The sequence below is a fragment of the Tinamus guttatus genome, unplaced genomic scaffold (assembly GCF_059628265.1).
Source record: "Tinamus guttatus ecotype Peru unplaced genomic scaffold, ASM5962826v1 Tinamus_guttatus_pri_ptg000172l, whole genome shotgun sequence".
Lineage (NCBI taxonomy): Eukaryota > Metazoa > Chordata > Aves > Tinamiformes > Tinamidae > Tinamus > Tinamus guttatus.
Genome location: NW_028288706.1, coordinates 4320001 through 4333973, shown reverse-complemented (window position 1 = coordinate 4333973; position 13973 = coordinate 4320001). Strand labels below are relative to the sequence as shown.

The window sequence follows — 13973 nt, the reverse complement described above, 5'->3', positions numbered from 1 at the left end:
TCTGCCTATGGCAATGGACATAACCCTCCCTGTAGCTAACGTGATCCAGTTGTTGTTGTTCACTGCTGTCCTTCAGCCCCTGCCCGAGGGTCCCTGAGCACATGGTCATGCCTAGGAGGTGGCTGAAGGCGTCCGAGTGCTGCAAAGGGGCAAAGGGGCTGCAAAGCCTCCGTGCTGCCACTGGATGCGACCGAATGGTTCGTGGGAAGCAGAGAGATACGTCTGTGCCTCGTGCTATTTCCAGGGCTCACACCCACAAGTGGAGAAGAGACCCTGTGTTTTGTCTAGTGGCCATCAGAAATTTGTTGGACAGTGAAAAAGTGACACACGACCATTCAGCTCTGTGCTGCCTGGCAGTTACACCATTTCCAAATAGTTTTCTAAAGGTTTTAGGTCTTTTTTCTGGTAAAGGATGCAATTAATTCCTACATTATCCATATGGCATTGCTGCTAATGAAAGACATGTGCTCTTTCACGGGGGTGGGTGGAGCACTGTACATGTTAATGCGTTAGAGCAAGAAGCATTTACCTTATGTCTGCAGTAAGAAAAATCTCTCTGTTACAGGCATTCCCTCCTCACCTTTCTCTCCGCAATGCACAATGTGACTGTCAAAAAATTACAAATTGAATCTACATTTTTGCAAAAGACTGGCTGGTTTATTTTTATGCCTGAAATGTAGAAAGGCTGTGGGGGATGGTGAGGTTACAGATGATTCATTTTAATAGGCAAAATACAAACTTTTTTTTTTTTTTTTTTTGATTGTGCAGTTTCGGGTTTCACAGTCCTAATTCCTGCTTGTGAGCTAGTATCTGGAGAGAATCTAATATTCCTGTACTCCCCCAAACTGGAATAAACTAAACTGGAGTAAACTAACCCAAACCAGGCTCTCATATAGGGATTACCACTTTGTGGATCTGAGATATTATATTCCCCTGTCCTTCCTCCTGCAAAGGACCTAAAACTCTTAAGACAAGGCCTTCATTTTTGAAAACTGGGATGCAGTGAGCACTATGGAAATATGGAATAAGCATTGCTCATACCCTATTTTATTTGGGGTCCCTTAGCTGCAGAGTTCCCCTCGGGTTGAGCATTGGGCCCACCTTATGCCATGGTGGTCCATGTGTCCAAGCAGGGGCAGACAGTGCCCAGGAGCTGCTAAACAGCATCTTGGCACCTCTCACAGTGAGCAAAGCAGCGGGACTCATAAACTCGCTTCCTCCTGGTTGAGTGTTGGCAGTTCCACTGCCAGGCTTTGGAAACCTGCGGGAACCTGCCCCAGGGACATGTGACAGCTCCTGGCCAAGGCCCCTGGCCCTTTCCCCACCTCCGCACTGGAGCCAGTCCTCCCGAGGCCCACAGCAACACACGGGGTGACAGCCAGCAGCACGGGCTCCACCCGACGTTCCTGAGATAAACGCGGCTCTTTTCTGTCCAAGAGATAGGCCAGAGCTGCTGCCAGCACCACGTCTCGGGGGGATCAGCTTGCTTTCCACCAGCAGCGTTGATTTCTCATGATTCACATCTATAAAGTAGCCTTGGAAGGAAAAGGCACTCTCACTAGTCAGACCTTCACGCGCCTCAAGATGCCACGTTTTTTCCAGACTTTCCAAAGGCAGCCATGGCCGAGCGAGACATTCCTTCTTCCTTCCAGCTTTCTTGGAGCGGCCTTTTCCTGATCAGCCGCCTTGCTAGACAGAGAGCTGGAGAGGCAGCAGACAGCAGCTGTCTCTGCTCGCGCTGCCAGCCCCGCACCCCTGCCTCGGCCGCACAGGGAGCGTCGCCCCTTCCCCCTGCCCACGGCAGCGCGTGGATGGAGCCAAGGTGGCTGGGCAGGGAGAGGGTGTCCCTGCGGGGTGAACGCCCAGGCAGCAGCATCCGGAATGAGCCGGACCAACGGGGAATAGCTGAAGCTAACGCGGTGCTCAAAGCGTGGGGGAAGGCGTGGACGCGCCAGCAGGTACTGCTGAAGCTGGGCCGCGGCGGCGCCCACCCAGCCGGGGCTGAGTCACGCAGGGCGTCGCGCTCGCTGGCGCTGTGGAGCCCGCGTGGTGACTCAGCCCCGCGGCGCGGTGTCCACGGGGCTTCCTGCAGGAGCCCCCGCGGATGAATCGGAGCGGGTCCCGGGTAGAGGGAGGGATTTGCTTCTCTGCCTCAGTGCTCAGCACCCTCCGGGACCTTTGCGAGGGGAGGATGAGAGGGCCCATCGCTGGCTCCACGCAGACGTGAAGGGGGGATCTAAGGGCTTCTCTCCATGCCAATGAGAGCTTGTCCTGCAGGAAGGGCCATGCTGTCCTTCTCGGCTCAGTGAAGGACGAAGTGAAGCAGCAGGTTGTGCTGTGCCGCCATGCGCCCCTGCTGCTGGTGCCACATGCGGAAGAGCAGTGAGGTCCCTCAGGCACCACGGCGGCTCCCGAGGGGCAGGCCTCCATGCTGGGGCATGGGGAACAACAGGTCCAGCTCGTGCCAAGCCACGTGCAGCCAGGGCTCATGCCTGCAGCAGCGCCTCTGCGTCACCTTCTACGAGCCATCCATGTGCTGAGCCGGTCACATCCCCATCGCCAGGGACCTCCGGGTGACGTTAGGCCCGCAGCAGCCATGGAGATAATCAGGGCTCCCAGCACCACCGCTGCCCCCAGCAAGCTGCCCAGCTAGCACCCATCCTGCACAGCTCGGGGTGCGACATAGGTTGGACATGTGGGACAGGCACAGCTCACAGCAGTGAAGTGTGGGCTGAATTTGACCCTCCTGGCAACATTGGGTTCCTTGAGGGACCCATAAGAGTGATGGCCCTGTATGGAGCTCCTCTAATTGGAGGAGCAGAAGAGGGGATAGTGAAGGGGGCTTCAATGTCTGAGGGAGCTCGTGGCCCAAATGCCTTGGCTCTGCTGGGGTGCAACACGCTCCTTGTTGGCCCATCCTGAGCTGGGTCACTGGGAAAGGCACCTTCCTGCTGCCAACCACGGGCCGCCTGCCCGGCTCCGTGGGGCGCTGGGGCCCCGGCCTTGCCCCCACACAGGCTGCCCGCAGCCCCAGTGCTCTCCTTCGCGCGGGGAGGCAGAGCTGTGCGCGGCGGCCTCGGCCGCGCTCACCGCCCCGTCCCCGAGCACCCACCCTGCCCTGCCCAGAGCCAGTCTGGGCGGTTGCACCACTCTGGCGAGAGAATCAAAACAAACATCTCCAAGGAGTGTGTTTGGAAAATACCAGGTTTTATTAGACAGGTTGATGTTCAAGCTGACAGTTTTATCCAAATGCACATTAACATGGGCTTCTACTTGGGCGTATGTCACGGCTATGTCATTCCTTGGAAGGTGTCTGTCTGGAATGCTCTTACACAAGAAGCTTACAGCCCTGGCGTCAGGTTGGGATTTCTTAGCAAAATAAAAATACTCCCCATTCCTGCCCACCCCGGTGCATTTCCTGAAGCTCATCTCTTTCTCACTCGCATCCCAGAGCTCCCCTATTAAAGCTCAGAGAGTGCTGGGTTGGTCTGAGGCTGTGCCACACGGGGTGAGTAAGGACCTACTGTCCCTTTTGGACTAACAGGCACTTGATACGGCTGCCCTGGCTGTATGTGAAGATGTTTGGGAAAGAAAGCATCCAAGTGTCAACATCTTCCTGAACAACCAGGAGAGCTGGCCACCACCGACTGGAGTCAGCATGCTGCACAGGTAGCGAAAAATAGCAGCCAGCCTGTCCCCCTGCTCTGATCACCGTTGCCACCGCTTTTGCAGAGAGGTGATCAGGCGAGAGAGGGTTCGAGCAGGGTGGCATCATGTTGGAAAGAGAATCCTAACATACAATTAGGTGGGAAAAAGGTTTTGACTGTCACATAACAGTCCCATCGCGGACTCTTGCATTAGCGCTTTGTTTTTGACTGTTGCACAGGGTGCTCCTAAGAGGAAGGGAATTGAAAATGGAGCAGGGCGTAAATGGGAGGGAAGACAAAGGGTGCTGAAGAGAAGATAAAACAAAGGAAAAGGAGAAAAGAAAGTCACTGGGAGATAAATGGGAGCAATCTGAGAGCAGGGCAATGATGCCTTCAACTTCAAGGCCCAAACGGAGAGTTAGAGCTCCTTTATAGGATGTATGGGGGCCTTTTACTGGATGCCCCTAGCTGGAGCCCAAAAGCTTTGGTGGAACAAGACAACAACAACAAAAATAGAAGCAAAAATAAGGCACTTAGAAGTAGAAAAGTTTGATGGGCTTTGCTTACTGTGACAAGGCCACACAGTGTGACGGCAGGAACTGTGACAATATTAGCACATTTCTGTCAGGGTTTCTATTCCATCATCTCTTAAGAAAACCATGCAAACTAGCTGGACAAAGGACAATGACAGGCAAGAAAGAGTGGGTGAGACACACTTTTACATTACAGGGATAATGTAAAAGAAACAGAAAAGAATAAAAGTGAAAGGAGGCAGCAGCTCTGGGGCAAGTTTGAGACCTCTCTGCACTGACTCCTGAGCGCATCACTTCTCTGTACGCTATCCTGGCTGCTGCTTTCTCTGATACCTCTTCCTATCTTCAGTGGTTACCTGCAGGCCTCTCTGCACTGCGAGCAACATCCCTCTGCACAAAACCTGCCCTTCCCAGTACTTGAACATAGATTTGTGTCTTCTCTTAGCTAGTCTATACACATAGTCCTGCCTCAAAGTAGAGGCAAAGAGCATTGCAAGTCCCTGGGGCAGCATCCCCCCAGATTCACCCAGGCTGCTTCAGGGGAATCTCTTTGCAGCACCCAGCCTCAGTGCTGGGGACACGAGGACCCCGCAGTCAGTGTGGCATCAACCTTTGGCCTTAACCTGCATCATGTCAGGCACATGGGGGACAGAGGTGCTGCCCTTCAACCCTTTCCATCATGCAGAGCCTTCCATTGCCAGCTTTCTCTTTCACTCTTCCGTTTCCTTTGCCATTTTCTTGCCTCACCTGGCACCTCCCTGTCTTCTCGTTCCTGTCCAAGCAAGTTCCTCAGCTCCAGAGGTCTCTGGAGAGCAGTTAGCTGTGACATGCTTAGTAGGAGGAAGGAGAAACACTGTTCAGCAGGTCATCGGCATGCTCTAAGGTACATGTCTCCATCCAGGGCAATATCGACCTGCTTGGTCACTTTGTGCTTGATTCAGGTCAGGGGAGACTTGGACATAGTCTGGTGCTTTGGAAGTAGCAGTCATTTGCCTGCAACTCACAGGACGAAGCACCGATGTGCAGAGATGAGCCAACAGCTTCACAGCTAAAAATGGGTGATGTCTAGAGAACAATCTGCAGAAATCCTCCTGTAATATCCTAAGGAAAATGGATTAGCAGAGAGGAGAAAGGATGCAGCTAGTAAAATGGTATTCCCTTCTCCCTTCAAACAGCAAAAAAACAAAAACCCAAAACACAGGGATCTAACTTGGAGAAAGCATGCAACACTGACTTAAAGTCAAACTGCCAAACAATTAACCCTCTGAGCCCTACTGATACTCAGGCTTGATTGCCAGCATGGGATTTTTGAGCTTAATGGCACATGTGGACACCAAACACCCCATCTCTGGGCCAGTCCAGAGAGAGGGGACCTGCTCAGGATCTTTCCAGTACTTTGTGGCTTAGGGTGCTTCCCCTGCTCCTCCAGCAAATCTCAGCCAATGCTCCAATGCTCACAGCTCATTTCCAGGCCTCTTCTTGTTCTAACATGGACTTGCAAATCCCACCACAGCTCTCTCTCCAGAGCTGCAAATGCTCCTGCAAAGGGCCAGCTGGGGGACTGAATCCTTCGTAACACAGAAGGGTAACACCTAGGTGAAGGCTGCAGAGCTAAGCCCAGCTGTTATGTGAAAGGAGAATGCTGTGGGATAACCTGAAAGTCTTGGAAAAGAAAACAAGATGATATTGCAGAGATTTGTAGGATTTTTTTTTTTTTTTGCCTGAAAACAACAACTGGGGCCTGGTCTCTCCTGCCCTGCCCAGTGCTTTGCCCCCAGGTTCTGGTGGTTCTGGGTTCCTGTGCCACCACTCTCCTCTGCCCTCACGCCATGCCCTCTTTCTTGCTCCCTGCTGGCTTAGTGCTTTCAGAGGCTGAAATTCTTCTTCACACATATGAAACTTGGCACTAGTAAAAAAGCAGCTACAGTTCTAGCTCACCATGCATTGCTTGTACTTACAGCTTAAACATTGCCTTCTACTTGAAAGAACAAAGATAAATGTCAGGAATTCACAGTTTTTATTCTCTTTCTTATGCCCACCCAACTTCCCCTGCCATTGATGTCAATGACTCAAAGTCCTCATTGTACAGTAGCCTTTGCCAGTGTGGCTCTCAAAGGGTTAATAAACCATGGCTTCTCGGACAGATAAGACATAAGCTCATTCACCAGTAGGAACACATGGATGGTTATATTACAGACCACGTTACGGTTTCCTGTAGCGATTCTTTGGGGTTTCGCCACAGCCAGTAACGTCGCAGGAGAGAATGCTGGGCTTCTTCCCCAAGCCGAGGCTTCCCAAGAGGTCAGGAAGCTCACGGGTGATGGCCTTTTCAATCTTCTCTAGGAAACACCCTCCCATGTAGGAACACTGCTGAGACAGCAGCTTAAAACTAGTGATGGGATTGATGCCAAAGAAGTCCTTGTAAGCCTCACGGTTGGGAAGGTCAAATTTGCTGACATTGGTCTTTGCCAGAATGGTCTTAAAGATAAAGAACTTGTCAGGATCTTCCACAATGTCTCTGAACACCAGTTCTCCATCACTAAAGAAGGTCATTTTGTCCTTGTAGGTTTGTAGATAGCGATCAACCAAAAGGGCGTGGATGCGCACCCGGATGGCATGTTGGCGTATGAAGGCAATCTTATTCTCCATCCTGTTCTCAATCACCTGGTTGAGATCTTCCAGGAGGGATATCTCCTCTTTAAGGAACAGATCTTGGTGGGTTTCTGGCTGATACTCATGGGGCCAGAAGGAACTAACGTACACTCTGGGTGGCTCCGTGACATTGATCAGAGGAGCCAAGCTCCAAAACAAGGCACCATAGACTCTCATGAGCTCCTGGGTGGCCAGGCTGTCAGCTTTGTTCAAAATGATTCTGATCTGAGACTCGCGGCCCTTCAGCTGGCGAAACAGCATCTCCAGCTCCAAGCCCACATCCAGCTTCGTAGGGTCAAAGACGACGAAGATAAGGTCAGCTCTGTCGATGAACCACTGGCATACATCATTGAACGGGTAACCTTGGTAAGAGGAGAGAGAGAAATCCAGCAGAAATGGCCAGCACCGAATGAATCTCTTCAGAACAAAGAATAAATAGACTTTAAGCCTGCAGTGTCTCATACCCTGTCTGACCCAGACCTATCTGGACTTCCTATACAGCACAGAATCTGTTGCTCAAGTGCTAAAAACACTTCAAAAATTCTTGCCATGAAGAGTTGTCCCTGTGTGGCTAGTGTGCTGGGACTGCAAGCTGATCTTGGGACGTTCGTCGGTGCTCTACTCCCAGCAAAGTCAGTGTAACTTTTGGCCTTTTGGCCAAAGGAACCAAAGTTTCCCCCTTCATCAACAACGGATTTTGTAAGGTGATGAGAGCTCCATTGCTTGAAGGAATAAATGCACTGCTATACTTGAGAAATGACAGGATTTTAGGAGAGAATTTAGAGCTTCCACTGACAGGCACCTCATTCCCACCTCACTCCCAGAAGATGTTTTTCTCTAGCAATAGGAAGGGAGGACATTTTCAAGAGGTGCTCTTCTCGCCTGGAGCAGGTCTCTCATTGACACTTCCAAATTCCCCTTTCTCCCTACTGCTGACCACAGATTCCTGTTTCTGGTATGAGCAGATATGCAGCGTGTCATTACTTTCCCCAGTGGGCAGTAAACGGGTCAGTCACCCTAGCATCCCACATGTTGCGATGGTGCTTCTCTGTGTCCTGCTATAGCACAAGCCATTGGCAAATCCTGTCTCCAAGAGCTACAGATAGGATACTAAATGACGGGCTGAGGCAGATAAGCAACAGCCTGAGGATCACCCAGAAACATCTTGCAAAAACTCCTGTCTGTCAGATCTCCAGACAGAAAGAGGCGGCTCTAGCTGATGATAATCAGATATTTCGCCCTGGCTGCTACTGTCATAGCCATGCACAGACAAATGTAACATCCCCTCCAATGTAAGGATACACCCTTTCGTAGCCTAGAGCTCTTCCTCGCTGCCCTTCAGTCATCCCTGTTATCTTACATTGTTACAGCTTCTTTTCTGGAGTCCCTTAGATGAACACAGCAAATCCCTACCTCGTTCTTGCTGCTTGCGGTTCTCAATGATGCCTGGTGTGTCCACGAAGGTGACTCGCTCCAGGAGTTTGTGAGGCACCTCTATCCCTATCAGCTTCTCCAAGAAATTCTGCCCAAACTTTTCCAGGGGCGAGAAGGAGCGTGCGCTGTCAGCAGCCATCACGATGCCTTCAATGGTCCTCAGCTTTGGGCCATGCATGATGACAGTGAATTCAGAGGTGGTGGGTTCTGCCCCTGTCCAGCAACAAGAGGAGCAAGAGAGCTGTAAAACCCACACTGCTCACTGGAAATTGCAGCAGCTCACCTGGCACTAGCTGGGGAACTCAGGGAGCATCATTGCCTTGCCAAGAGATGCAGGAGAGAGGCAGTCAGAAGGGCCATGAAATTCTTGCCAAGCCTCCTAAAAATGACAGCAGGGCTGTTTTCTGCAGGAACTAACCATTCTGGACATGCCCTGACTGCTAAAGGTGGCCAAGAGAATACCTCAAGCCTACCTCCAAGGAGCTCTTGTTATCCCATTACTGAGCAGGCTGCAGAAATCTACCCTCAGCTGTGAGGCAAGAGGAGCAGAAAGGAGAGAAGGGGAAGAGCTTTTCTCCTGGGAGAGTGAATTAATTGCTTCCATGTAAGGAGGGAGAAGACAGGGTGAATTCCTCTTGCTAATGACTGCTGCTCTTGTGGCCTTGCAGGCTGCTTGCTGCAATGCACCTACAGGTTGGAGGCGATGAGCCCTGCGCTGCAGGAGAGGGGATGCTCCAAGGAGAGGGGATCTCCTCTGCCCTTAAGGAGATGTGCAGGCCCCAGGGTTCTCTGCTTGGCCCTGGAGATGAGTGACATGAATCCAGTGCCAGATCACAACCTCCCTGTCATAGCTGGGCTGTTGGAGAGGAGCAACCAGGAATTGCTGCTGTCACCAGCTGGCCATGTGGCTGCGGAGGTGCCAGCGCCAACCTGCCCTTGGCAGAGCAGCGTGGAGGGGAGCGAGATACCTGTGTAGAGCTGGTAGGGAGTGTCGTCCAGCCCTAGGAGGTAGTTTATCATGGAGGATTTGCCCACGCTCCACGGTCCCAGGAATAGCACCATTGGCTTGGAAGTGATCTCCCCATCTGCGGAGAGGGGAAATAACAAGAGGAAGTGAACAAACAATAGCCGTGGCTGCCGCGCTTTTAACTCCCTGCTGTAATGAACATCCCAGCTGAGAAACGCGGCGGCGCTGCTGCTTTCCAAGGGCTCCCTTAAACATCCCCCCGCAGGGACATTTTCCCAGCCCTGACGCCGCTAGCCAAGCGAGCCCAGATGAGGGCTGGGGGCCCGCGCGCGCCCACGGCTCCGCTCGCAGCGCCCGAGCGTGGCAGCTCGCAGCCAAGGCTGTGCGGGGAGAGCCCGGCGGTGCCTCGTGCCAGCAGCAGCGCGGGGGCGGGCGGAAAGGCTCTCAGCCGCCTTTGCTGCTGCAGGGGATTGCAGCCCACCCGCCGCCCGCCAGCGGGGCAGCCCGTGCCAGTGCCCAGCCCTGCCTCCACGCGCCCTGCAGACGGGTGCCACGGGTGGCTCTGCCGGCTGCGCCGACTGCGGCCTCGGCTGCGGCAGGATGAGGGTGTAGGACCAGGGAGCTGCCCCACAGCTGCTGTGCACTGGAGGAGACTCCTGTCTCCTCCCCAGCTCCCACAGTAAGCTTGAACCTTGTTCTCCAAGGTTTCAGCCTTTTTAGATTATAAGAGGACTCGAAGGCATTTTAAATTTGGGGTTGGTTTGGCTCTAGTTTAGCTGCGGTGGATTTTGGGCTGTTTGGGGGGGATTTTGCTTGAAGGCGGGCGCTGCAAAGCAGTCCCTGGACATGCAAAGGACGTGGCCATGCTGCAGTTGGGTCAGTGCCTTGTGCGAAAGGAGCTGCTGGGCAACCTCACGGCACGGCGCGTGGTCAGCGAGGCCTGAGCCCTGTGCTGGGCGCTTGCGGGCGCTGCGTTTCCACCAAACCCTCCTGGGGATCTGTCCCCTGGGCCGTAACCACGCAGAGACATGCAAGCTGGGCACGGGGCACCAGCTCAATGGTCAAACAGTCCCACTTTGGGAAAGGGGCACAGAGCAGGAGAATAAACTGTCAGCCCCATCCCACACTCTGTAAGTCCTGGAGTTTGCTAAAGGGTTCAAAGACTGCAGAAAAGGGTTGGCGTTGCATCCTGGCCCCACATGTAGGGTCTGCCCATAGCCCTGCACGTAAATAACCACTGCCCAAAGAAGCGATGCCTTTTCCTGGCTCTGGGGCTAAGTGTAACAGAATGACCACACGACTCGACTCCTTCAGCCTCTGGGATGTTGTACGTGCAGCTGGCTGAGCAGGAGGAGCTCCTGGCCAATGCCAGCCCCAAACTGTGCTGAGGGTGGTTGGGAGCCTGCTAGTCAGGGCCCAGATCAGGCCAAAAACAGAGGTAATAACTGGACAAAATAGTTCCTGCTCATGGGAACCTTCCCTGTCCCTGTCTCATGCTCCAGCACAGATGCAGCCAGACAGTCTGGGACAAATGCGAGCAGGAAATGGTGCAGGAGAGTCATTTTGTACATGCTGGAGACCACAGCAAACAGTGTGGCAAACTGCCACACGGGGTGTCTGCTCCATGGGGGATGTGCCGTGGCTGAGGAGCTGGACGCAGGCAGGATCAGCAGTGGGAGCTTGGGACTCCGTCCTTGCGTCTGTACCTTGCTAAGGGTTGCAGTGCTGCTCTGAGAGGCTTGTGCAAGCACAGCATCAGAGAAGCACCAGCAGAAGTATTAGCACCTCTGAAGATACCGGACACCTGCGTGTCCTCCTGGAGGGCTGTCAACGGGACAGGCTCCAGAGGTTTAATTCAGGGCCTGTCAGGCTCCTGTGTCTGTGATGGGTGCTACATGTCACCAGGAACCAAAACCCAGTCCACAATGCTGTGGAATAGTGAATGTCCTGCAAAAGGCAGTTGTGTCCCTGTTCTGGATGCGTGACACAGGCAACAGGTCTGTGCGACTACTCCTCAGTGAGGTAAGTAATTCCTGCAGCACTGTGAGTGGGATCATGCTCCCTGCCCCTTGGCCGTGCCAAGGACTCCACCACGAGGCAGGGGGACCCGCTGTGTCTGGGGAGTGGAAGGCATGGATGCTATCCATGGAGAAGCTGAGGCACCTGCACAGGGCAGAGGTTGCCGCTGGCTCTGGGGCTGGACAGGAATGGGACTCCTGTCTTGTGGCCTTTGAGAAACACCTCGTGTTTGCCCAATGTTGTGCCACAGGTGGGCACGGAACATGCTGCCAAGAGCAGGGCAGCACAAGGGGAATGGGATAAACGAGGGGAAGGGCGGGTTTACCTCCCAGCCCCCAGACACGTTACGCTGCCCCACAGAAACCCTTCCAGCATTGCCCTGTGCTCAGGATGGGAGAGGGTCCGTCCCACTGCAGGAGTTTCATGGAGTGGGTGCCTGGAGGCCACCAGAGGATCTGGGAGCATCCAGGGCTGACCCTTCATGTCAGCCATGGGGCGGCAACGCTTTTGGGGGTCCCTGCGCTGGCAACCCTCCCTTCAGTCCCGCTCCCGGCACAGAGCCGCTCTCGCTGCGATGGCTGCGAGACCGCACTGCGGCGGCTGCCACAGTCACTGCGCCACGGCTACCACCCACACAGGAGCGAAGACGCTTTCCAGCAAGCTGGGGAGCTGCTGCCGAGGAGGAGGGGCCCACGGAGCCCATATGGCGCTGTGCTCCAGCACCAACGCCTGGAGAGCTCGTGGGGCGGCTCAGCACCCAACGCACCTGGTCACGGGTTGGGCAGGAGCTCCAGCAACCCCCAGCCCAGCTCTGCTTGCTGCAAGACCAGGCTCTTCACCGGGTCTCCACTGACGGAGGAGCCGGGCTGTAGGACAGACGCCAAGCGCAGGGTAACTGGTATCCACGTAGGTAAACTCTCTTCTCCCCCAGGGCACCACAGACACCTCCAAACTAGTGGGAATGGCCCTGACTTCTGCTCATGCCTGAATCCTGCCCTTGAACTGGGTGGCGATCGCTGGCCAAAACCAGCCCAAAGACAAAGCAACAGGGTGGGAATAATGGAGAGATCGATCACATCAAAACTATGCCTCCCTCCTTCAGGTCCCCTTCCCAGAGCTCACTGATGACATGTGCGGCTCCTGGCAGGAGTCCTTGCTGGCTTGCTGCAAGCAGCACACGGAGCGGTGGTGCGGACCTCTCCAGGACTGCACCTGCCGTTGGACCTGGCTGTTGGATGCGCTCCCGCAAGCTCTCCCTCCACCCCGCTGAGCTGAGTTGGGCTGGGGAAGGCACAGCCTGCCTGGTTGTGTCTCTCCCAAAGCTTTGGGATCTGACTTTGTGCTCTCATGTGGGACAAAAACAAATGTTGAAATCCTGGACTTTCGTTATTAATCATTCCTCCATGCCGCTGTATCACTACTGCTCTGTTCACTTGCCTGCTTTAATTGGGTTTCGGATTATTGTTATTATCCCCTGTGATGTTGTGCCAGAGGCTGGAGGCAGGCCCTGTGCGCTCTTTCATAACATGCTGCTCTCCAGGTGTGGCTGTGAATGCAGGCGCGCGATCCCTGGCTCTCTGGCTCATGGACGGCAGCAATTTCTCAGGGTGCAGCGCACACTGGTCAGCGCAGCCCTGATGCCTGCCCTAACCCCTGTGCTGGACAGGCAACACGCTGTGCCGTAGCGGGCAGCAGGGCACACAGCCCAGCTCTGCAGGGCAGCCCTTCTGCAGGGTCACGGACAGCCCAGCCAGCCCATCCCTTGCCCTGGGTGCTGGCACCCCATGGGCTGTGTGGGATGTGCCAGGCGTGGGATCTCCGTGGCTCTTTGGGAATCAGGCCTGCACAGCAGCTTCTGGGCTGCAGAGGATATAAGGCCGTGCATAGACCCTCCTTGCCACTGGGGAAGTAGAAAATACCTCCCACCTTGGATGGTGCCATTTCCCCCTGCTATGTCCCCTCAGCATCAGTTTGTGTTACCCTAAAGATGATGTCCGGAGAAAAGAGACTCCCTCCTTCACAGCTCCGGGGCAGGGATCTTGCCAGCTTCATCACTGTGGCTCTCTCCAGCCACCCTGTGGCTGCTTGCTCCTAGCCCTGCCTGGCAGAGCTGGATGTTCATCCCAGCTGCAGCCAGGAGCACAGGAAGGCACATCCAGGCAGTGTCGGCTTCACCAGACTCACTCTGTGCAGGATGAGGCCCTGCATGTGAGCAGGGGTTTTTCTCGCCCCTTGCATCCCATTGTGTTTTATCTGTCATCCTGTTGTAAACAAAGCGACTGCTTCTCCAAGTTGATGAGTTTCTGAGGTAAGGAACATGCTGAGGTACTATAAAGCACCTGGCAGACAGGGCCAGGAAGATCGCATCTCCCTCTGCAGAGGCTGCATTTGTCTTCTACTGTCCAGAGCCAGGGATAGGAGCAATTTGGAAGCCAAGTCATTTCTCCAGGCTGCTACAGTTTGGATACAGAATCTCAGCTCTTGTGACAAGGACAGAGAAGTGCTTCTCTCACTCAAGGAGGGATTTTTTTTTCTCTCTAAAGCAGCAGCTTTGTGGGAGGTTGTACCATGCTGTTTGCAATGCTACGCTGCCCTCAGGTGGGAACACTGCTGTTCCGGGGGCTGGGCTCCAGGACAGGTTTTCTCCTGCCTCATCCACGAGCCCCAGCATTAGCTCACCCTCGCTGGGGCAATGATGACCCCATCACACAGTCTGTCCCC

The 13973-nt window shown here is 54.2% G+C and overlaps 1 protein-coding gene across 1 annotated transcript in view; it reads right to left on the bottom strand.

The window, feature by feature from the left end:
• Positions 1 to 6178: 6178 nt before the first annotated feature.
• SRL (sarcalumenin) overlaps positions 6179 to 13973 on the bottom strand; it is a 29972-nt gene continuing 22177 nt past the window's right edge. The window contains exons 6-8 of the mRNA XM_088523234.1: positions 9235 to 9351; positions 8246 to 8479; positions 6179 to 7194 (exon numbers count right to left, since the gene is read on the bottom strand). Of these exons, the coding sequence (XP_088379360.1) occupies positions 6383 to 7194; positions 8246 to 8479; positions 9235 to 9351 (1163 nt within the window). The 3' untranslated portion in view covers positions 6179 to 6382. The remainder of the gene's footprint in view (positions 7195 to 8245; positions 8480 to 9234; positions 9352 to 13973) is intronic.